This window comes from Falco cherrug, chromosome 8 (genome assembly GCF_023634085.1).
Source record: "Falco cherrug isolate bFalChe1 chromosome 8, bFalChe1.pri, whole genome shotgun sequence".
Taxonomy (NCBI): Eukaryota; Metazoa; Chordata; class Aves; order Falconiformes; family Falconidae; genus Falco; species Falco cherrug.
This window is the reverse complement of record NC_073704.1, coordinates 42,480,006-42,504,933: the sequence shown is the minus strand read 5'-3', so window position 1 is coordinate 42,504,933 and position 24,928 is coordinate 42,480,006. Positions and strand designations below refer to the sequence as shown.

At 49.4% G+C, this 24,928-nt stretch overlaps 1 protein-coding gene across 2 annotated transcripts in view; it reads right to left on the bottom strand.

Annotated features, from left to right (window-relative positions):
* The window catches only part of KCNJ3 (potassium inwardly rectifying channel subfamily J member 3), a 55,166-nt gene extending 30,912 nt beyond the window's left edge, over positions 1-24,254 (bottom strand). Inside the window, exons 1-3 of one of the 2 annotated variants that reach the window (XM_055719280.1) lie at positions 23,456-24,254; positions 17,216-17,432; positions 7,941-8,621 (exon numbers count right to left, since the gene is read on the bottom strand). In XM_055719280.1, the coding sequence (XP_055575255.1) occupies positions 8,602-8,621; positions 17,216-17,432; positions 23,456-24,133 (915 nt within the window). In that variant the 5' untranslated portion in view covers positions 24,134-24,254 and the 3' untranslated portion in view covers positions 7,941-8,601. Of the gene's footprint in view, positions 1-7,940; positions 8,622-17,215; positions 17,433-23,455 lie in introns of those variants that run through there. The other variant, XM_005432670.3, reaches the window with a different exon arrangement.
* Between the last annotated feature and the right edge of the window lie 674 nt (positions 24,255-24,928).

Here is a 24,928-nt window from a genome sequence, read left to right as displayed (position 1 = left end):
ATATCAAACAACAAGCAAGGTTCTTCCTAATGCTCACTAAGAAATTAACTCTTAGATATCAGATAACTATTTTTTTAAGAAGATTGAAACTTTCTAGAACTTCTGAGGTGAATTCCACAAGCTCCTAAACATTTTTCCACAGAAATACATCAGAAATTGTGCTTCATGATATGAAACGCCTATCAGTACTTAGGGATCCTCAGGTGATTAAGAAACCTTTTAGCAAGTCATACATGACAGGAGACTGAAATCAGGTCAAATTAAGGAACAAAATTATTTTAGCAAAGTTAATTCTATCTCTTTTGCTGCATTTCTGCTCCCTGCCTACCAAGAGAGCTGTCTGTACTGGCCAGGGAATGTGCAGTTGTAATACCACCAATGCATAATCCACAAAAGGCAAATATTTTTTTGTCTAACAACTTGCCAAAATATATTTTCCTCCAAGCAAAGACCAAGCATAAAGAATTTCAGTCTTGGAAGTTAACTGGCTGGAAAGTTATAAATAACTGGAAGCAGAGAATTACAGCTCAAGTACAGTCCTGACCCTAGCAGGAAGGAGGGCAGCCAGTGGCTACGCAGATCTCCCAACAAGAAGAAACGTTCCTCACTTTGATTCAGAAAATGAGAATTTACTGAAATAAGAGGGGAAATGTGCTTCTTCATGCGAGGTTCGGCCATCCCCATAAAGGCAGGGCTGGCTGCCTAACACTCGCCACCTGCAGCTGTGCCTTACCCAGCGCTGTCAGGTCCACGGCCGGTGGGTGGGATGGTCTGACACCGGTGGGGACCAGCACCCCGCCATCCCACCTCCGTCAGTGCTTGCAGTCCCAGCCAGCTGCACACCCGCCGGACGCATCTGGACACCCTGACCCAACGCCTTGCTCTGGGTGACCACATCCTATTGCCCTCCACATCAACCTACCCAGACCCAGTCTGCAAGGGTTTACACACCACTGCTGAAACCAGAAGGACTGAGTTTGCTATGCAGTGCAGTGAGATTCATGACTTATTAATCTACTGCACAAGTAATATGTTGAAGAGCTACAGAAAGTTAATAGGTTGAGGGAAAAAAGACAATGAACCTATAATAAATATTGCAATTGGAAGACACACCGTTCCTAGGTTCCCCAGTATCTTCTATCAATGCTGTGATGACATACAGATAAAAAATTCTTTGCCCCTCCATGTATCCAGCCTGCCCTGAAGCCTTTCACTCATTGTAAGGTGACACACCAGAAGCAGGTCAGATCAAAAGTGCGCAGCCATTGTAGATAGCCACACAGGAAAGTTTTCATAGAATCACAGGACGGTTTGGGTTGGGAGGGACCTTAAAGCCCACCCAGTTCCCAGCCCTGCCCCGGGCAGGGACCCCCCCAGCCCAGGCTGCTCCCAGCCCCATCCAGCCTGGCCTGGAGCACTGCCAGGGATGGGGCACCCACAGCTGCTCTGGGCAGCCTGGCCCACCGCCTCGCCGCCCTCACGGGGGAGAATCAGTAAAGCTTTAATCCCCATCACATTTGCTAATGGCTTAATTTTTGACTTTGAGATTAAGTCAGTATAACAAGCCGAGATAATAATCTTTATTGGATACCTCCAATACCAGGTCAGTCTGAAATACCTCTATCGGACTTTGTCTCCGGAAGGTAGGATGGCTCCTGCGTGCAGAGAGCCAGCAGGCGGGCTGCACCCGAGGGGGCGGGCAGGGGCTACAGCCCACCGCCCCCCGCAGCACTGTGCCCGCAGGGATGCAGCCCACAGCCCAGGTGGCAGCACCCCACGCTGCCCTCCTCACCACTCGCTCCTCTAGCTGCCCCCTCCAAAGCCCGCAAAGCCAACTCAGACAGGCAGGGGAGGCAGGCAGGAGGAGCAGCCCCAGAAAGGGAGGGTGTTAGAGCCTGCCCAGGGCTGCCTCCCCACCTACGGCCAGTGCCCGCAGGCTGCTCCTCTCACCCCAAACCCAGACCGCAGATGCTCTCCCCCCGCAGATGCTCTCCCCCCGCCCCCCCCTCCCCCCCCCCCCCCCGGAGCTGTTCTCAGCCCAAGCATGGTTTTCCCTCCCTAAAATTCAGGACCTCCTAATTACATTTTGGATGACTCCCTCCCCGGCGCTCTCCTGAACCACCATAGCATTATACCCACGACAGGCTTTTCCCCCTTCTTCCTGCCAAACAATTTTATTGTAAATTAGTTAGCTAAACACAGCACTCAGTGAAGGTTTGATTTTGTTATCACACGCAGCTAAAACAGCTGTCCTCTTCAGCTTGAATCTCACCTTGCCTTGACAAAAAACAACAACCAAACAAACCCCAGACACATAACAAGGTTTTAAACAGAAATTACAACTACTTTATGCAACGCCTAAAACTATGGGAGCCCAGCAGCTAGTACAAAGTGGTGGCAGCAGGCTGCAAATCGCTCCTCCACCTGCAGACACAAGAACAAACCCTTGTTGAGGTTTTTCCATTTAGAGATGGACCCCCAGGTTTTGTAACCCAGTTACGGATTGCTGGCAGCTGTTGGAAGCTGGTGTGACTTTGATTATGGTAAGGCCGCTTTGCCTGATTGCTCTGGGATGTAAGGATGCTTGGTGCCCTGCCGCCAGCACAGAAAGCCCCTCACTTGGGCCAGCGCAGCCTGCGCCCTGCATGCTCCCTCTGCATGCCCCTCAGGTTTAAAAACTTCCAAATGGCAAAGGAAACAAAGAAGTTAATCAGAAGGAAGAGGACAGGATTATGTGCCAATGAAGCCTTTTTCAGAAACGTACATCAAGCGCTGCTGCTCAGTGATGACACTAATTGCACCGGGAAATCCATTTCAGCAATTTGGGAACACAATACTGGGGTTAAACCAGTTTTCCAACTCAGAAAACAGCTGAAGCCTTCAGAGACCTTCCCATGCTGCACCCCACGCAAGCAAGCTTCTGCAGGGAGGTTTTGAGGAAGCAACTATAAACTACGGTCACGCAAAACTACCACATTCAGTGAACCAGCGAGGGATGCTGAGGCACTGCATCCCTCCGCATCCGGATGCTTGCATTGTCGGCAGAACTGGGACAGCACTGCTTCTCTTACTGCAGCTGTAGGATTTCATCTAAACTTGCCTTTTGCTCGGTGATTACGAGTTTTGGCTTGACAAGCAATGTCTATGCTGAAGATAGATCCAGCATGCTGGTTTCTGACGAGGAAAGCTTTGACATAAATACTATTTGTAGTTGTAAGCAGATAAAGCCCTTTGTGCACCAGCCTCCCAGTGCCTGAAGGAGCCGACAGGAAAGCTGGGGGCGCTTCTTACAGGGAATGTTGTGACAGAGCAAGGGGGGGTGGCTTTATGCTGGAAGAGAGTCAATGTAAATTAAATATTAGGAAGAACCTCCCCCCGTGAGGGCGGCGAGGCAGTGGGCCAGGCTGCCCAGAGCAGCTGTGGGTGCCCCATCCCTGGCAGTGCTCCAGGCCAGGCTGGATGGGGCTGGGAGCAGCCTGGGCTGGGGGGGTCCCTGCCCAGGGCAGGGCTGGGAACTGGGTGGGCTTTAAGGTCCCTTCCAGCCCAAACCATTCTGTGATTCTAAGACGGCACAGTAAATCTCTCCTTATTCCCCAACAGTGATCAGGAAATGCTCCCTGGCTCATTTTTCTCCTTTTCCAGCTAAGTATCTCCAAGACATATTTTTAATTCCATGAGACTCATGACCTGTGCCCATTATTTCCAACACTGAAACAGTTTCAAAAATGAATTCCAACATCAATACAGGATGTGTAGGATGCAGATTTTATTTCTCACTTGCAGGTCCTGACTTCCCTGCCAAACAGCAGCACATTCTTTTTCTAACAGGGCAGCTCTAGGGACTCGTATCAGCTCTGATGATAGAGACAAATGGGTGATGGGCCATCCGTTTGTGGTCTCACCCAGGGTTTGCCCCCCCAAACACCTCACTGGGACTGTCCCAGCAAAGACATCACAGGATTCAGGATGACCCAAACTCCATCACCTTCCTGGGCAGCTGCCCAGCAGCTACAAATTAAGGGAAAAGCCAGGCTATACAGACTGAGCTCTCAAGAGCAATGAAGACAAGCAAGTCCATGATGAATGAAAAGCAGCCCCACAAGAGAGCCAGCAGACATCACTTTATCTTAACTAAGTTTAATAAGTATAATTGCATTGTTTCTGCCTTCTCAAACAGGCTTGCCTGCCCTTCCTCCCTGACTCCCTCATCCCAGAGGACTCTTCCCTCCATCCTTCCCACTGGGAAGGCCACAGCCCTGCAGGGCAAGACCCATATCCCCTTCTTGCTGCACTTCACTCAACGGCCGAAGCTGGAAGGAGGGTAGGCTGGGCTTAAAAAGGGTGAAATGCAGCTACTTATTTCTTATTTTTCCCCCAGGATGAAGCAATCTCTAGATGCTGGCCATGTATTTTCCAACCAAATAACCTGTTTCTCTCTACCTAAAGCAGAAATTAAGATAATATACATATCATTGAATGTTTTACACAAGGTACATTATTGGTATAGAAGCACAGAATCATTGAGGTGGGAAAAGACCTTTAAGACTGTTGAGTCCAATAACCCAGCGCTGCCAAGCCCAGCACTAAACCATGTCCCTCAGCACCACGTCTGCATGTCTTTTAAATACCCCCAGGGATGGTGACCCCACCACCCCCTGGGCAGCCTGTCCCAGTGCCTGACCACCCTTTCCCTGAAGAAATGTTCCCCAGTGCCCAGTCTGCCCCTGCCCCGGTGCACTTGAGGCCGTTCCCTCTGGTCCTGTCGCTTGTTACCTGGGAGCAGAGCCCGACCCCCCTGGCTGCAGCCCCCTTCCAGGGAGCTGTAGGGAGCGATCAGGGCCCCCCTGAGCCCCCTCCTCTCCAGGCTGAACCCCCCAGCTCCCCCAGCCGCCCCCCATCAGGCTCGTGCCCCTGCCCCTGCCCGGCTCCGGCCCCTCAACATCCCCCCTGCAGTGAGGGGCCAAAACTGACCCCAGGGTTCGAGGGGTGGCCGCACCAGTTCGAAGACATGTCTGTCCGCTACACAATTGTCTTCTGTTGGTACCACAAATCTTTTTCCTACTTAGTCCTGGAAGCTGAATTCGCAATGGTACCCAAATGAGTTATTCCAAAGCATTGAAACTTTATCTGACACTTCCCCAGTCATACAAGACATGCCACCTATGGTGAAAATACGGGTAGCTGGGTGGTCCTTAGGTTCCTGGGGGCATTCCTTCCCTGCCTGATGTTGACTGTTGGTGCAGTTATGAGAAATACCAGGTTTGCCTGGATGCAAAAGCACCCAGATAAACAGCAGTCCCTGTCCTAGCAAGCAGAAACATCACCCACCCATGCCGTGGTGCACGTGCAGACAGAACTGGCACGTGTGCAATATCTGAAAAAGTAGGAGGGGAAAAAAAATCTCATTTTTTCTCTCTTTTGCAACACTTTTGTGAGTTAGAATAGCTTCAATATGAAGTTTCACTATGGGAAAAAAATTTAAAACAGAACAAGTTTTCAGAGACCTGGCTGCAGCAATGGAAATTAAAGAGAATGCATTTCTGTACCTAATGAAAGAAATAGATCTTCACAAGACCCTTCCACTGTGCTGCTTAACCAGGAGATCTTTAACAGCACAGGTTTCCTCTGCACTCCAGATTTCAACTCACATCCTTGACATAAATTAAAAAAAGCGTCTTTTCGGTGAGAGGTCATACAGGTTTGCCCCTCCACCTCCACATGCTCTTTGCTCCCGCCCGCAGCCACAAGGCTGCCATTAGGACATGGCATCCCTTTGCACCCTGCCAGCAGCAAACGCACTAAATACACTGTACACTACAGATCACAGCTTTGGACATCAGCCAGGGATGTTCACCTCATTTACCCCTCCACAGGACTGAATTTGCTATAGTTATATACCTATACATATTACTTATATACATTTACATACTATATTTATTATACTACATTATCACCCTATGATCTGGCCCAATATCAGCCAACAAGACTGACCTGATAAACATACAAAAGCAGCAAGAGACTCTCTAAGAGCTGAAGCTCACCCCAGTGCCTTGATATCAACAGTCTTGGGAGGGGTTGTGAAATACTGTAACTTCAGTAATTTCAGTATAGAATAAAACACCTACACAACTTTTAACAAGTTTGAAAAGTCCACGTTAGTGATTAGGCAGAAGGTAAGGCGGATGGAAAGCCTTTGTTAATAACCACAGCACACAGAGAATAACCACTTATTTACTTCTTGGGAACACATGGAAATCTTTGACAGCTCAGAAGCATCCTGGAAACTCCTAAAGAATATTTTTAAAGTTTTTCATTAATTTAAAAATAAAATTGGCACTATCACTCCTCCCGGTAACAATTCATACCGAATCCTGCAAGAAATCAGATAAATGTAGGAAGTGTCAGAAAATCAGGCTCCTTCCTTCCCCCTTTCCACCATCGTGTCCCCTTAGAAGAAACCTGCCACCTGATTGATAAAAGTGCTCCTTGGCTAAGAAACTCCCAAGGAAACTCCACGCAATGCAGACTCACAAATCCTCCCATGCCATCCCTGGGCAGATCATTCCTCGGCATCGTACAATGGCAGAATTTAGGAAAATCCTACTAATAATACAATAGCATAGCTGCCTGCCAAGGGGCTGGGGACTGGCACATGGCACAGCCTCACCTGGTAAATGCCTTCCTGAATTAGGACTGTTTACTTAAAATTTGTGTGTATATACTATGAGAAACAGAAGGATGTAAATCGTAAGCAGCAGCAGCTATGCTGGCAAAGGTTACAGCAAATTACAAGCCTTGATCTACAAGGAGCAGAAGCATCTGAACAGAAAAGGTATGAAAAGGTTCATCTGGTCACTGCTGCTACATTAGACCACTCCAGAGGCAGCCCCGTGCTTGTGCTTGTTTATGTGAATGGGTTAGGACTGGATTACTAGGTCTAGCTAGGAATCATTCCATGATGAGCACTTCACATCTTCACAGCTGAATACTCAGGCAAAAGAGTAAAACCTTGGGTTTGTAAGAAGTAAGATTAAAAGCAAGAAAAAACATCTGAAGACTGAAGGATGCTGATGCTCAGCAGCGACCTTCCAGAATTTCCAAGTAACAAAAAGGTACAAGGAATTATATTAATTCAGAAAATATTAATATTTCTGATCACGTGAAAGAAAGGAACGCAGCAAAGTACAAACTGCCCTAACCCCTTGTTTTGCATCAAGGTAACACTAATTAACCCTGGTTTACAAACCAAAGTAAAGCTAGAAGGGCTTCACTGAGATGGCTACCAGCTGCAAGCCTTTTCCCAGCATTACCAGTATTGCAGCTTTACTTTCCATTCTTATGGAATCCATATTATGAAATTTTTACTCATTTACCACCCCATTGCTCCTCCACTGCCTCAGAAACAGGCGGCACTTGATGCCCATCAGGCTAACCGCATCACGGAAAAACACCACGCAAAGTAATCAAACAATTTTCATTAGCTAGAAGATAGCAAGGTTGCAAGCAAAGGCCAAAACAGATTTGTCAGAGCAAATCAGGTCAAATGGACTTAATTTCCTCCTAAGGCAGAGGAACGAGGCTGCTGAGTCAAACAGAACTGGACTGCCTGCAAGATGACATTTTTTTAAAATTTATTTTATAATAATACTAACAAACTAGAGGGGAAAATGAGAAAGATGCAGTACATGAGGAAACGGCTAAAAAGTGCGGCTCTTGGAAGTAGGAATGCATCTGTCGCACCAAAGAAAATAGATGTTCCATTTATTTCCCATTAAATTCTATTTAAGGTAATAGCTTTGCTGGGAACCCCAGCCTGGTCTCTAGGGTGGTCCCTGCTGCAGCACTGCCGCTCAGAAATGAGCATCTCCAGCCTTTAAAGTGGCCACACCTGGGATTTGGGGTATTTTTGGACCCCACAGCCCCTCAGGCAGTCCCATCCAGGGGTTGGCACCACAGACCCCCAGGCACTGGTATCTCCCACTGCTGCTCCTGACGCTGCTCAGATGTGCTTGTTCTGCACAAATGCAGCAACTAAAACACAGGCAACTTGGCCTGACTGCATTTAAATTAGATCAGTATTAGCAAACGTCATTTTTGAGGGCTTCGTTTAAGGCAGGGTTAAACAATAAAGTCATTTGATGCAAACGGCAGGAACTCCTGAGCCAGCAGCCATCTCCTCCTCGGGTACCACCACCCACGCTCAGCCCGGGAGGAGCTGCTCTTCTCTGAGCAAAGCTCCTGCACGGGGAGATGTGGGGACAACCCCAAGCAGAGCTACCACAGAAAGAGCTATTATAGCAAATACAGACGTGGCAAAACCAGGCATTCAAACTGCACCAGCAGTTAAAATGTTTCCTGCATTAAGAAAAAATTAGCCATCTTCAGATGAGTATTTTCATTCTTTGTTCAAAATATTTGGCAGCAACCTTCTTATGCCATGCCCTGCTTCCAGATCCCGGCAAATGAAATGTCCATCAGATTCATGGTGGCTCAAATTCAGATCCCAGCACAACCCGTACATGCACATGAGTTGAACAGGTCTTTAATCCCATCTTCTCGCAGAGCCACAACAGCATCCTTGTGACTCCAATCCTGGGGCTGTTATAGCCAAAACTTTTTTTCTGTCCAGAAATATGAAAAACCAGTAAATCATTTATACAACTCAGTAGGAGAGGCGGTGATGACAAGAGGACAAGAATAAAATGAAGACCTCCAATTTATGCTTATTAGCTGAGAAAACAATAGGCGAGAAAGAGCACAATCTGAGCACTGTAGAATTTTTTTATTTGCTCATGAATTTCTCAGAGAGGAGCAATTCGGGTCTATATTTAGCAAGTAGCATCTCCGCATCCCTGCCTGCTGGTGGGTTTACAGGAGCGAAGTATTCCCTGCCCAGCACTGCAACACGAGAAAGCAACACCCCTCACAGCCACAGCGCATTTGCTCCATGAGAAATTCTCAAGCATTTTGATTTCCACACGTTTCCAGCCAGCATCTCTGACCTGCCAGGACTCAGCGTGTGCTAACGCTGTCCCCCCACCCCAGCAGGGAGATCCTGCCCCCAGCACCTCCACAAGCGAACCCATGCGGCTCCAGCCGCAGAAGGGACACGGCTTGCACGCTTGCGGGGACCGGGTATGCCTATTTTTCTTCTGAGATATGTTCAATTTCCTGGAGGCATGGTGCAGATTTGTATCAGAGATCAAGTTTTAGTGCTCCTGAGTTTTCTGGATGATCACACGTGTCACTCACCCAGAGATTACCAGCTTGTGCTTAGACCGCCAATACTTATTCATGGAAAAAACTGAAGTACACATGTAGACTGATGGTACAAGGTCCGTCTGTGCCAGCACACGCAGCACAAGATCAGCACAAGAAGGCTTGTTCAAGGAGAATGTATTCTGTTTGATTAAGCGTGAACAAGTATTTTTTGCAAAGACATGACTACTGATGAATCACCAGTTATTCAGATTGTATATGGTGAAAGGAAAGCTTCTGCAGAGCTCCAGATTAAAAACAACTATCATTTTTCTCTGCTGTATCTCCGAAGAGATCTAAGGGGAAAAAGGAGAAAGAGCCACGAAGGCTTTCTGCAGTGAAACTCAGTACCTTGGTGAATTGCTGCCGTACTCAGGAGAAGGGATGTGCTACTCAAAACACAACAGCTGCAAGTTACCTAAGGGATGGAGTTACCACAAACCTTCTCTCCAAGTTGTGCCTCCTTAGAACCAGCACCCAAACACATACATTTTTGCTACATTTTCCCAGAACCTTAAATCTTTTCATTAGGATTAAACCCACTTTTTTCCCCCCTCATTTTTGGTCCAGCTCAGCCCCTTGGCTGTGCTGCAGCTGCAGGAGGGGCAGAGGGAGGCTGGATGATGAAGGTCCCAGTCTCAGCACACCCATGCTTTGACAGTGACAAATGTCTTTGCTTGCATGACCAACAAATATTGGTTTTTCCACTAACACGTTTTATATAATGGCAGCACTGGAAAAAGATTTGCTGCACTGTTAAGACCACAAGATTTTTAAATTAACTATTTTGTCATGTTTAGGTTATGCTGAAAAAAAACAAAAAGAAAAAAAAGCCACTTTCATTATGTAGAACTGCTGAATTGTTCTTTTCCTGTCACCTTCCCGTCTAACACACCTTCCTGATGTCTCAGCACATATTCAGAAGCCATCTAGACATGGTCCTGGGCAGCCAGGGGTCCTGGTGGCCCTGCTTGAGCAGGGTAGTTGGACCAGATGACCTCCAGAGGCTCCTGCCAACCTCAACCATTTGCGAATCTGCGACATTTTGCAGAGAAGTGGTTCAGAGACATGGTTTCTAAGCAAATTCAGCCACTGAGTTCTCCTCAGTGAAAGCTGGCTTGGGGTCCCCAAGACCCCCATCTCCTCCCACCAACGCAGAAGGTAAGGAAGGACTCCCTCACCCTTTGCCAAACCCCATGACGAACAGGTCCACAGCACACGTGCAGGTCCATACTCCACCAGACCCAAGCTAGCCATGGCCTCCAGCCATGCTCATGCAGACAGGCAGACGCAGAGCGAGCAAGGACCCATCTGTGGCAGCGCGACGCCAGCAGTCACAGTGCTGCACAACCTCTGCTCCGGACCTCCAGCTCCTCGCTCTACCTCTCTGCACAAGTTTCTGCCCCATCAACTCAACAAGATCGATGATACCCTATGAACACCAAGACCTGGCCACAAAATCTACTCTGAAACAGGCAAGAAGGAGAGCGAGGGGATGGACCAGGTTTAATTTATGAAGTCTACCAGCTATCAAGTGATGCAATGCTTTGATTTTGGTTAGCTCCTCCATGAACTCTGGAGTATTTCCCCTCTCTTCTGTCCTTGTCCTCTGCCCACAACACTTTGCACAAAAATACCCAAATCTGAATGGTAAGATAAAACCCGAACAAATGTATGCTCTGCCTTTAAAGCTGCTAAATTCATACTGGGGTTTCTTTAAAGCTAAGCAATCTTGAGAATAACTCATAGGAAAGACATTTTTAATTGGCTGTAGAAATTGTCTAAACCACTTTAGTTTTCAGATCTGTATTACATTGCTTTGTTCACTCAAGTTGTTTCAGTTCTGAAATCATTCCCACGTATCTGTTTCTGAGAGAAACCTTCCCGGGGAGGCCCACAGTTTCATAATTCAAGCTATTCATGTTTTTTAAAGTAAAACCAGTGGAATATGCCTTTGATTCCATCTTTATTTGTTTAATTAAAAAGCCTGGCAGGCTTTTTGATTTCTTTAATCAGAAAATGATGTTAAAAGGTTTCCAAAATAACATTTAATGAGTTTTGAAAAAGGATCCATATGCCATTCCTGCCAGGTTTCTGTATGTTTCAGGTTCTTATTAGCTGTTAATTTTTTTAGCCGTTTCAGCAGCTTATCGGTAAGTCACAGGCTAATGCAGCAATTGTAAAAGGGGATGTACTCCTGAACGCATGCAGAGGCAAAGCCCCAGAAGGGGAAGCCAGAGTAAAAGTCAAAACTTGTTGTCCCATGAACACCACCAAGAAGGTTCGCTGACAACAGAGCTTAAAATTCTCCATCACAATAATGTGAAATCAGGACAATAGGCTTTGAAAATAAACGCTTTGAGTGTTCTTCAAAATTATATGTTATCATAATAATGGAGGGGTTGAATATATATAAAAAATAATCCTAAAAGTTTAGCAATTACCCTTATGAATCATAATGATCTTTGGATTCTGAAAAGCCATTTGAACATCTCAGCTGTGAAACTCTCCCACTGCTGACTGACACGCCGGAAAAAAAAAAACCCAACCCCAAAATAAAAGGGAAATAAACCAAACTCCAGAGCCGGTGCTGAGCATCCTCCAGCATTCCCAGGGAAAGCTCCTGGGCTCTGCTGTTGGGATGACCCTGGAGCACTCCCCAGGCACGACATTTAGTCCACAGGCCATGCAGGAGGTAGAGAAGAGGGTCCAGAGCCACCCATACTTACACCAAGAATCCATGGCCATGCCCCCTCCCGTGACCTCCTAAAAAAAAAAAAATAAAAATCTGTCCACTGAGATGTTTTGCTTCTGTTTCCTAAAAGAAATGGCTGGCTGGAAAGGGACACCTCTCCTCTGGGAAGGGAAGGGGAGACCGGCTCCCCCCAGGGAGGTCCAGGAGGGGCCAGAAGACCCTGGCTTCCTTCCCTTGGGGATGCACAGGGGCTGCTTCCCACTCCCCATCTGTTGTTATCTAAACAACCCAAAAGCTGTAATTAAGAAGGGTAAGGAAGGCATAAAGAAATGTTTATACTTTCAGAAATTAAAATTTCAGTGACGAGGCAGTAAATTAACTTAATCAAGTTGGGAGGCATCTATGAGAAATCATTTTTATATGATTTAATGAGAGAAGGCATCGGAAATGGTGATTTTAATCAGCCAAGTGGGATTTATAAGCAAGAAGATCCTGTTTAAACAACTCATTAAACTTCTCCAAAAAGTCTTTACTGTCTCTGCAGACAGTCAAAACAAAATTTATTGTATATATTTACTAATTCTCTAAATCCCTTGGTAACATTGCATATCAAAAGTCAACTGATTAAAGCAGAAAACAAAGTTAAAGAAAAAAAATCTTCATAAGCACCTGCTAGAGAAAACCAAGAGGCTCTAAGTCCCTACCAAAAGACAGAGCTGCCTCAAACCAAATGCTATTAGGACGCCTAAATCCCTATTTATTATAAATACAAGGGCTATATTAGAGCAGGAAACGTTCAGTACCTTCTAATACCTTTTACAATTTGTAAGGCACTGTCACCCTGGCCTGCACCACATGGTGACAGCTGAGGACTGGGACAAGAATAACAGGGGAAATGGCAAAGTAAAGAGGATCCTTCAAACGACTTACCCTCGAATTGCACTCTCCTGGCTTGACCTAAGCGGCGTGACACGCGTCCCAGACGCTATGTCCTGTGGCACCGTACGATCACACGTCAACACAGGAATGCGACAGTATTGCTAAATATATTTTGAAATCATGATTTACAGAACAGTTCAAGGTTGAAACATTTCAAAACATGTCAAGAGCCCTGAATCCACCCCGTTGGTCCTTCCAGTGACTTTAATTCTCTCTTACTTTTCTTTTCTTGAACCAGAAGTCTGCATTTGTTTTTTTACAGGTAGTTCTGCCTCCTTCAGTTTCAGACCAAAGGCTGTTTCTGCCACGTCAGTACAAACAAAAGAAAAGAAGTGCTAAGAGGACACCATGAAATAAATGTCTCTCTTATTTATTATTATTCACTTGCCGTCTAATTCTTGGCAGCGGGGCCAGCACATACATGTCCATAGGGCCCAGAAAACGTGTGAGCAACTCAGGTTTTTATGAAGGATGCTGTAGGGCTGAGTGCAGTTCCACAGCACTTTTCACACCGAAAATAATTTCCTTGAAAAAGCAACCAGGAGTGTAGGCTGAAAGCACTAGCTCCCCCTTTAAACTCTGTGAGTTGAAGAACTTTGATGAATATCAAAGCTTTTTTCTATTAAATATGCTACAAATTACCACGAGCAAAGATCAGGGGTAGGACCCTCGTGCAGAGCCCAGGCAGGGGCTGCTCGGCTGTTGCACGCTGCAGGATGTGGCAGTGGGGAGCAAACTGCAGCTCCTTCGCTCTGCATTTCTGGGGCAGGGAAGAAAACAACCTATAGCCACGGAATTGATGCTGTTCAAGTCAATTTTACCAAAAAAAAAAACAAAACAGAAAAACCCACATCAGCTTTAGAAAACTGGCTGTATTATAAGGTTACTTAACGCCTACGTGCAGAAGCCATGCAATTTCATCAGATCCCCTGAACTGGTTGTCAGGTCAGGAGACGCGGCACAGAAGCCAAGCAGCACATCTAGGGTGGGGGGAAACTGTCTCCTGAAACTGCTGAAGACATCTGAGTGAAATTAACTATCTTCATAGGGAAACATTAGAGCTGGAATTCAATTTTAAACCCAAGAAACAGTCCCCAGGCAGGATCTGCCAGAAGATGCCCTAACAGAGAACGCTGCCCTGTCCTGCCACAGCACCAGGACACAGCCGTCACTGCTTCAGCACGGCAGAGGACACGCATCCCTACCCAACTTCAGTTTGGCTTTTGGTCCTCTTGCCTTTGGAAAGAAACCAAATGCCACTGTACAAATTCATCCACCTTCACTGTGTTCTAGTATTGAAATCTAGCCTTCTGTGTTTCAAAATCCAATTCCATTTCAATTCATTGATACAAAATGATGATGACTTTTTTTCATGTAGTAATTGATAGGAGGGTAACGGGTTCAACGGTAAAGGGTTGAAAGAGTTCTTCACTCTGCAGTAAACACCTATTTTACTCCTGGGATGCAAAAGAAACCCATCATAAGAACAGGACTGTAGAAAAGACTTGCTCTCCGGAGGCTGCTGTCCTATCTGCACAGGTTTCACTCATAATTAAATTAAATACCGCTCCCAGTAGGATTAGCAGAACATTGTGATTGCACTTCAAAACTCAAATAATAAGGCAACGCAGCCGAGGTCTAAGACGGCAGCCATCAGAAGGGACTTCCACAGCGAGTGGGAAGCTGGAAGGGCTGGAAGCAGGAGCACCACCCAAGCTACCAGCTGGGCTGATGCTGGCAGCATGAGCCACCCCACGCCTAACCCAGCCTCCCCCTCCATCCAGCCCTGGCTCTGACCTCGATAGGACCAGACACAAAGAGAAACCCTAACTCCCTCTCCCATTCAGTACAAGTCAGTCTCTGTTTCAAACGCTTTCAGCTGTAACTTCGGCTCATTGGCAAATCAACCGCAGTTTATTTAATCTTCCTCCAACCTACACCCTGCAGGCTACATATCCATCATCTGCAGGACTCTCCTGAACCACATGCAGATCGATGGGGCTCGCCCAGCCCCTGTGAGACCCACCAGTACCATCACTGCTCTATCTCCAGCTAGATGCAACCGAGATCAATTGGAAAAACCTTTTCAAATGTATGACCTATTCACTGAATATCCAAGGCAAAAAAAAAAGAAAAATAAAATAAAATAAAAAAAACAAAACGAGCATCATTTTTACACCAAACCAAAAATAGCACCCTGGTTTCCAAAGAACTGCAAGTTATTTCTGTTTTTTCAATGCCAACAGACATTTCAGACTTGTACTGCATTTCTGACACCACGGACACACTACAGTGAGGGCAAGAAACTGTCTTACACCAAGGAGGAAGGAGGCACAGACCAAGTCTCCTATCCATTTTATCTACAAAACATCCAGCAGAGCAAGCTGCAAATTATAATATTTCTAATAATCCCCTTCAAATTGTCACTTCTGTTCTGGGGTGACTGTCACTGTCAGATGTAAACCGTAAGTTAAGATAGCTTAAGTGGAAGATTTCTGCAACACATTGTTCCCACAAGGAGAAGAAACCTCTTCTGCGTAACCTGTACAATCCACGCTGAGGTTGATGTCCCCTGCCCGTCAGCCAGCCCTGCTCCAGCAGTCACTCTTTGCAGCATGACACCCAACTTCTCAGAAAACTACCTCTGAATTTTTTACCTTAGCAGAGGTATGTAACCCCTAAGAAACGTTTCCCGTTTTTCTTGAATTATAATGCATTCATAAACCCGAATCACACCCACCCGTGTACGCAGGGAAACGTATGTTCCCAGAGCCAGATCTCAGTCCTGCCAGCTGTGTTTTGGCTTTAAGGTGAATGATGTTGGGGACAGAAACAGTAATATAGAATCTGCTGGGAGAGCACCTTTGACAGAGAGAGAGAGATCTCTATATATAGATATATAGAGGATAGACAGGATGGGTCCTGACCTTCTGCAAGTTGTAAACCTAAGTGTCCACACCTCCTCTCTTCAACAAACAAAAAGGACATCCTTTAGGTGAGATTGCCCTGTTCTCGCATCTGTTCTTTTCCTCTCTTGAGCCAGGCTCAAATAAAATTACCTAATGGAAACCATCAGTGAAGAAGTGCTGCAGCTTATAATTGACCCCCAGTGTTTGCCACAAAGCAAGGCAAAATTTGCCTCCTCAACACCACCTGCAGCACCTCCATCTTTGTATTTACATGCTCTTGCCATCACAGATACTGGTTCTCCTCCAGTCCAGCTGCCCTCCAGCTCTATACTCTCCTCCTCTCTCATTTAGTCACATTTTTGAAGATTTTTTTTTTACTTTAAAACCCTTTCATCCCTCCCTGTTTCATCAAGATAGAGCACATTTTGCCCTATTTTACCCAATATCCATCTCATCTCATCTAACTAGGTCACAAAATTTGCAAGCTTATATGAGTTCGGCTTTACAGTTCCAGAAAATGTCTCTTTGGTTGGTTGTTTGGGGTTTTTTTTGTTCCATGTATAATTTCTAAGCCTGAAATATGTAAGAAAATAAACTCAAAAGTATACAAGCACACCACTTTGTTTTAAAATTCTAATAAGTTATTTACAAAATGCCTTTTCTTCAATCTTTTGTGTTTTGAAACAGCTCTGCTAGGAAAAAACCACCTGGAGTCCTCTGGTCTGCCTGTCAGCCCTGCAATCTTTACATGAGCCAGCTATGCTAATAGGAGGGAGTTTTCCTTGAAATATCAGGGAGTTTCTCTTGGAGAGCCTGGATGATTCACCCCTGCTAGCCCCAGCTTCCCCGAGTACCACGCGGAGTTACTGAAATACCGCAGCCTGAGCCTCTTGGAGGTGGCCTCCTGTGCTAGAAAAGCAGCACAGCGCAGCAACACCAGGACACCAGCATATGGACTGAAGAAAAAAAATTAAAGATATTCTGAGTATCCCTGCTAAGTGCTCCCCCATGTTAGGCAGCGGCTGGGGAAGCAAAGCGAGGCGCTCGCTGGCCGAGGGAGCATCTAACTTGGGCCAGGCTGGGCGATGCCGGGCGATGCAGCAGGGCACGCAGCACACCCGACCCTGCCGCAGCATCCCCGCACCACTAAGCCACGGTGGCAGCCACGACGGAGGTTTCTCCGCCTTGCCGGGAGCACCGAAGTACATCACCTTGGTAACAGACACATTACCAAAAATCCCTCAAACACTTCCACTTTGTAGGAAAACATGACTTCGGCTGTCTCGAAGCATTTGCAAAATGTGACCGCCTCGTCGGGTTAAACGGCAAGCTGAAGCACCCTATTTTTCAAACGTGGATGGAAAGACCTGTGGGGTGACATCTGCTTCGTGCAGCATTTGCTTTCTCTACTCACCCGTCGTCTCCACGATTCCCTCCAGGATGACGACAATCTCAAACTGCTCCGTTTGCATGCTGCGCTGGGAGAGGTCATAGAAGGGGCTCTTGGCATCGATCACGTGGCAGATGGTGAGCGGCGACACGAGGAAAAGCTGGTCAGCCCCTGTGCTGAAGCCCACATCCAGCTCCAGCTGATCGAGCGGGAGGAACTCACCCTCTGGGGTCTGGCGGGACTGGATGGGCAGCGCAGAGAGAGACAGAGAGAGAGGTGACACTGGAGCAGCCATCACCGAGGCACCTGACGGCACCCCGCATCCCTCCCAGTGCCCGGCACCACCCGTCACAGGGGGCAAACCCTTGGGCCAGCCACATGGCCATGGAATGGGGGGAAAGCCCGCCTGGCCGTGCAGAGCAGGGCTGAACCATTTCTACTACACATCTTACTGCAATTGTAGCTCACCATACAGAAGCCCTGGAGAAACGCTGGCCACTGACACAGATGATGGCTCAGCCACTGCCCCACAGCATCACCCACCAGAAGACAAAGCAGGCGCACATCCAGTCCGCCCTTCACCCAGCGCTGCGCATCACCCCTTGTACAACCAGCATGCCCAGAGCAGTGTGCCCGAACGAGGGGACATCATCCCTCAAGACACCCCAAACCTCACAAAACCCACGCTGCCACAGCGACCACAGCTGAGGGCTCACAGCTGCGGCCCCTCTTACGAGGGACCCTCCACGAGCTCCTCATGGGAAGAGGCTGCAGTTAGATGAACTGCCGGCTCCTCCCGTTAGGAGAGCGTTCCCCACCACCCACTAACGACAGCTAACGTCAGCCCCGTGTCAGCTGAGCACACAGGTCTCCATGGAAGTTTTTAGATCACCGCCTTTTTGATAAAACAAGCCCGGGGAAGGGGATGCTGCCTGCTAAGACACTAGGAACCCCAACTAAAGAGCTACCTAACAAGTCTATAAAGTCACGTTTGGAGCTGAAACCTCAAATTCAGCGCTCCGGCACCTTGCTGCAAGCCACGCTTCGCATCCCTAGTCCTCCAGGAGCCCTGTAACCAGCACAGCCCTGCCCCAACGCCCCCTCTCCGGCTTTTACTGCTTCTCCCTCTGTTATGAATAGGCACGAAGAGAACATTATAGCCCTTCCTGGTCATTACTTTTATTACAGAATTTTCCATTATTTGCTATTGAAATTTTAAAAAGAAGTTTTACGAACTGTTGTAGTCACCACACACAGCCAAACCCAAACATTAAATCACCACCTGAGATGCATTTCCATCATCCCCGACATTTTGAGCTGATGTGAAACTTCCCATCTTAAGCCACAGTACTGACTTGAAATGGGATTTTTATTTTTTTTTAAATGGGAGCACAATTATGCTTGCAGGATAAACTTTTCCTCTGTTTCCATTTGTGTCATTATTCAGATCTGCCGCGCTACGTGTGTAATTGCGGGGGGGTGGATGCCCCGTCGGGCAGGGACCAGCACAGCTGTTACCTCCAGACCATCAGTGTTCCTACCAGTGACACCAGCAGCTCCCAGAGAAAACCAGTCCCATGCCACCCGTAGAAAAGCCCCACAGTGGCAGCTGCAGGGGTGGGAGGATGGCAGGTGCCCCCATGGCATGGGACAGCCCCCAGCAAGGGTGTGGGGGTGCAGCTCCAGCCGAGACCCCCACAGTCAGGAGCCTAAAAGCAAAAGGCAGCAGACAGAGCAAAAACGGATTATGCACCTCTCTTAGAATTTGGTTTCTATTTTTTAAATTTTCCCTGAATGGTGGCTGGATTTGAAGGAGATCTAATCCCAACAAACAATCGTGTATTTCACTGCCCTGAAGTTTTGGCTAAGAGGTTGTGCTTTACTTTTGTGTGTGAAAATTCAGATTTATCACACCTGCCTCTGCTACCCCCATCCTAGCATACGCCATGCAGTTTTAGCTAAAGACATCAGAGCCAAGAAACATCTAGAGCACATCTGCATAAATACCCTGCCTGCAGGGTTTTGTTTGTTCTTTCTTTAGAGAGAAGTCTACTTTCCAATAAAAAGACAAGAACACAAAGCAAGCACCAAGTAACACCCGTAAGCAGGGCAAGGAGCAGCTCTGGGGAGGAATCTGCTCCCATCAGACATCTCACACCCCTACAATATTGTTGTACCCACAGGGAAGGCAAAGGCTGGCCCGGTTCTGGGTGACACAGTCGTGCTGGGGACACCCAGACCTGTGCCCTCAGCTTGGCTTTGGGACAGAGGAACACGGTGGCCCTGGGTCGGACCCAACAAAATGCAATTCGGAATCGCACGCACCAGGCTTTGTTATGAATGCAAATGGTTTGGAGAAGCCCTTTAAAGGTCTGGTTGTAAAATCGTTGCTACTTCTCCCCTTTGGCTCCTTTATTTAGGTCCTCAGCTACCACCACTGCTGTCCGAAATGTTTGGCTTTGCGTGGCGCTACTCCACGGATGCTTCCCAAGGACCACCCAGCCATACTTGCCCCAAAATCCCAGTCCAAGCCAACCAGCCAACCCCCCCCCATCGATGCACAGGAGAGGAGGAAGAAGCAGGGATAAACTATTATTTTGAAAAAAAAGTCCTAAATAATGGCCATCTTAACAGATGAAATAGTTATGAAAAAGAGTGAAAGACAAAGACAATGCAGCACTTGAGGGACACGGCAAAGACCAGAGAAACAGGCATGAACTACAGACAGGGGTGGAAAGAAAATGATGGGGAGAAAAGGTTTAAAGCAGGCAGGCTGCTGCCTGGGTGCCCGCGAGCTGTAACCACTGCTGTGCCACTGGGGGGGACCCTCCTCCCACCCCCATGGCACCCTCACACTACCACCACCTACCCTGGAGCTCCTGGGATTCCCGGGGAATCTAGCACCTCCGCCACAAAAAAAACCCTATTTTACAGCTGCAGTAAAAAAATCAGGTGTTAGAATATTCAGCTCTGAAGTCACACACAATGTGGGATCGCTTCTGCTCCGAGGGAGCCGAGATAAAGATTGAGAGCTAAAATGTTACAGACAAACCAAATACTGTTTTACAACTACCCCCGAGGTATAGGCAGTATCAACCCAAGGCAGGGTGCAAGAACTCACACGACTGACTATTTTGCTATTCGAGCCAATACATTTATCAAAAGAAATGACCTTGAGTAACTCTTTTGACTCAAGTGTAACGTAAGGGAGAACAGTCCAGGGCTTCTAAGTTTCATTCAAGTTCTTTCCAATCTTGGAGATTCATAAAAAAAAAAAAAAAAAAAAGTCTTACAGTGAATGAGTCTTTGCACTAACTTGCCACTTCTAAGGCTTTCGATTCTTTTCTCCAGTATGATCTAAGCCTACCAGGGGAAAAAAAAACAGCAAACAAACAAAAGAAAACAAACAAAAAACCCCACTGTATCGGGATTTCCAACTTCACATAGGTTTTACAAGTAGAATGACCTCTTACTAAAAAAGTAGCATTTCACAAGAAAAATCTGTGAGCAGCCCAGTAATTAACTCTACCCTCCCAGTTTTGCAATAAACCTGCAGTAAACGTTATATGCAAAGCAAAGCAGAGACACTGAAGCAGGAATTATCCCCCTCAGGACCCCACACTCATGCTCCTGCAAGTCAGAAAGACCGTCTGCGTGTGGCAGCACACCCTGGAAGAGAGACTGCTCTTCCTGCTGCAACTGGGGGGGTGAAGGGGAGGGTGTTCTTTTTTTTTTTTCCCTCCCCCCCCTTTTCCTTTTTATTCCTCCTTCCTTTTTCCTTTATTTCCTCCCTCTTTTTTCCTTCCCCCCTCCTTTTTCCTCCCCGCCCCCCCCCCCCCCCCCTTTTCTCTTCTCTCTTTCTCCTTTTTCGCCTCCTTTTTGTGGCCTGGCCAAGTGCTGCTCCCCCCCAGCAGCAAAAGGATGCACCGCACAGAGATGTTTGGTAGGGGATGCGCAGAGCCAGCTATAACTGCATCCATAGAAAAGCCACATTTTAGCCCTTTATTACTCTCCTGCCTCCCCCTCTGCGTTTGTCGCTGCCCCTGCACAGAGCTGCTGGGGCTGGGCAGCCCCTCGGCCTGGCAGGCAAGGGATGCCCGCAGCACAGTGCGCCACCATGGCCACCAGTGCCCGTACCCACGCTGCTGCTGTGCCTCACGGATGGCCTTTTGCGATGACAAGCGAAGCCCACAATGTGAGGCCAGCTTGCTCCGAGCCGCTGCTGTGGCAGGGCTCCCTGGGCTCCTCTCCGTTTCTTGCTATTTTTAAAACAGTTGCAAAACCTTCACCCCTCCAACTCCAGCACTGCTTTCGCAAAAGCAGAAGAAATGATGGCTGTGAAGCCACTCTTTCGCATATTTAATATTCAGGAAATTTTTTGTAGCCACACTAAGTTTTTAGCTCCAACTTTTCAAAATCCCCCGTGGCATCTCTGGATACAAAAAGCTATTTTCAAAATTTGTAATGGAAATGACAAAATCTGATTCTTTAACGCTATTAAAGAGCTACGTTAAATATGACTCTCCCTAGTCAGGATGGCCTCCTCCCACAAGGCAGATGGAGGGGTCACCGTGGTGCCCCCTAAAGACTGGATGATTACTTACCAGACTAATTACATGTCATTCAATTTACCCATCTAAACTTCTGACAGGAGGAAACAACCAGGGATAGCTCCTATCAGGGAAAAGCGTAACTGAGATTCCAGCTGATTATTCAAAAAGCAAAGACCAGGAACAGATGTCTCCAGGTCAGCTGCACCTTCGTCGACGTAAGTCCCCAGATACAGCGATCATCCAGGCACGGCAGGAAGGAGACAAGTGAAATTATGGAGGTTCTTTACATTCCTCTTCCCCCCAGCTTGTCAAGTGCAAGCACGACCCCTCCTTTCGGCCACGGACTCATGGTTCAGGGGGCCGTGGGGGTTCTGCAACCCTCACTGAACGCAGCAACGATCCTGCCTGCAAATCCCCAATCGGAAACATGTATTTGGGCCAAAACACGGCAACTTCAGAAGCCTTGAAGCAAAATGCATTTGTGCTTCACTGGATCTGGGCGCAGCAGGCGGGGGATGAGCATCCCTCCACGGGAGGAAGCCAGGGGAGGGGGGAAAAAGCAGGGCAGCCCTCCAAGTGAGGCGCCCCCCTGGCAGGAGGACCCTGCCTGCCTCTGCAGAGCACCCACCCCAAGGGCAGAGCACCTCCATCCCCTGCAGAGCACCCAGCCTAAGGGCAGCGCACCCCCATCCTCTGCAGAGCACCCACCCCAAGGGCTGGGCACACACATACCTTGCACAGCACCTGCCCTGGGGGCAGGACACCCATATCCCCAGTGGAGCACCCACCCCAAGGGCAGGGCACCCACCCTGAGAGCAGGGCACCCCTATCCCCTGCAAAGCACCCAGCCCAAGGGCAAGGTACCCCCATCCCCTGCAGAGCGCCCACCCCAAGGGCAAGGTACCCCCATCCCCTGCAAAGCACCCAGCCCAAGGGCAAGGTACCCCCATCCCCTGCAGAGCGCCCACCCCAAGGGCAAGGTACCCCCATCCCCTGCAAAGCACCCAGCCCAAGGGCAAGGTACCCCCATCCCCTGCAGAGCGCCCACCCCAAGGGCAAGGCACCCACATACCTTGCGCAGCACCCACCCTGAGGACAGGGCACACCCATCCCCCAAGGTGCTCCACCTTGGGGGCAGGGCACCCACATTCCCCGCCAGCCATGGAAAGATGCAGGATGCTCTGCATGTGTCAAACACCACCCGAGCCATCCCCTTCCACCCACTCCACCCTCATTTCACCTCCCCAGCACATACGCAGCCCTTATAGCAAGCCTCAAATAAACACCCACTTTCCCAAAGCCCTACAGGGCCACCAGCACCATTTTTAAAGGTCTAACCCCAGCATCCTGCCTTCCGTCAAGTTCATGCACCGCATAAATAAAGTTCTGCCTGAGCGGCCTCGCCGTCACCCCGAAGCGCAGCAACATGCCAGGCGAGCAGCCAGCACGCTCCGAGGGGCTCCAGCTACAAAGCTGCGACTTGTCAGCCAAACCTGCCCCTTTATAGGGGTATATAAATACGCGTGTAAACCCTGTCCTGAATGTGCCCGTTACCCTGCAAGGCTGCGGGAAATCAGGTGGCCAAGGGCAAACGTGGTGCCTGAGGGCTGAGCCCGGGGGGATGCGGGCAACCCCAGTGGGCCAGGGGCCAGGGGCGGTAAAGCCCTCCCCGGCCAAAAGGGCGCTCGGGGGGGCCCAGCTCTGCACTTACTTTGAGCAGCTTGCAGCGGATCTGCGCTGAGACCATGTGGCTGTTGCGGAGGTTGCCCACCCGGAACATGAGGGTGAGCTTGCCGTCCCGCATGGAGATGGCGGCGTGCTCGCTGAACATCAGGGTCTCAGCCCTCTTCTTGGGCTGGGACATCTTGATGAACATGCAGCCGATGAGGAAGGCGTCCACGATGGAGCCCAGGATGGACTGGAAGAGGAAGAGGATGATGCCTTCGGGGCATTTGTCTGTGATGTAGCGGTACCCGTAGCCGATGGTGGCCTCAGTCTCTATAAAGAAGAGGAAGGCAGAGGGGAAGTTGTAGACGTTGGCCACGCAGGGGGTGTAGCTGTCATCGTGCGCCTTGTTGAGGTCGCCCCGCATGTAGGCGATGACCCACCACATGGAAGCCATGAAGAGCCAGGCCACCGTGTAGGTGAGGATGAAGATGAAGAGGTTCCAGCGCCACTTGAGGTCCACCAGAGTGGTGAAGAGGTCCGAGAGGTACCGGCTGGTCTCCCCGCCCAGGTTCCCGTGCTGCACGTTGCAGCGCCCGTTCTTATCCACGAAGCGCTGCCGCTTCCCCCGCGGGGCGGCCCGGGGGGGGGGCAGCCCCCCGCCGCTGGCCGAGGTGCTCACCACCTGGTACTCGTCCCCCAACTTCCGCCGCAGCGCCGACATGCTCCGCGCAGCCCCGCGCAGCCCCGCGCAGCCCCGCGCCCCGGCCCCGCCGCTCTGCGGGCGCGGAGGCACCGCTCTGCGCGGCCGCCACCCACGCGGAGCCGCCGGCAGGGGCGGCGCGGCCCCGGGCAGGGCGGAGCACGCCCCGCGCTCCGCCCCGAGCTCCGCCCCGCGCAACGCCCCCCGCGCAACGCCCCCCGCGCAAAGCCCCCCCCCGCGCTCCGCCCCGCGCAACGCCCCCTGCGTAATGCCCCCCGCCGCGTAATGCCCCCCCCGCACAACGCCCCCCGCAAAGCCACGCCCCCCCGCGTAACGCCACGGCCCCCGCGCAGCGCCCCGCGCGACACCGCCCGCCGCAATGCCACACCCACCGCGCAGCGACCCCCGCGCAACGCATCCCCGCGCTCCGCCCCGCGCAGCGCTCCCTGCACACAGCCGCCCTGCGCAGCACCCCGCGCAACTCCCCCCCGCACACAGCCCCACGCACTGTCCCGCGCAACTCCATCCGCTCCGGTTCCCCCCCCCGCGCACGGCTCCGCGTCTGTTCTGCCCAACTCCCTCCCGCACCGCGCACCGCCCCAGCCCGCCCGGCGCCCTCCGCACCCTCAGTGCGCTGCTCGCCCTCCTCACCCTGCGCGCCTCCTCCTCCTCCTCCTCCTCTCTGCCACGGGGCTGCGGCTCCCAGGCACCTGCCGGGAGCGGCGGAGGGGAGGCCGGGAGGGCTGAGGGAAGGTGGGGCACCCCGACTCCGGCACTTTTATATTTTTCCATTTTGTTTTTATTTTGTTACGGTTG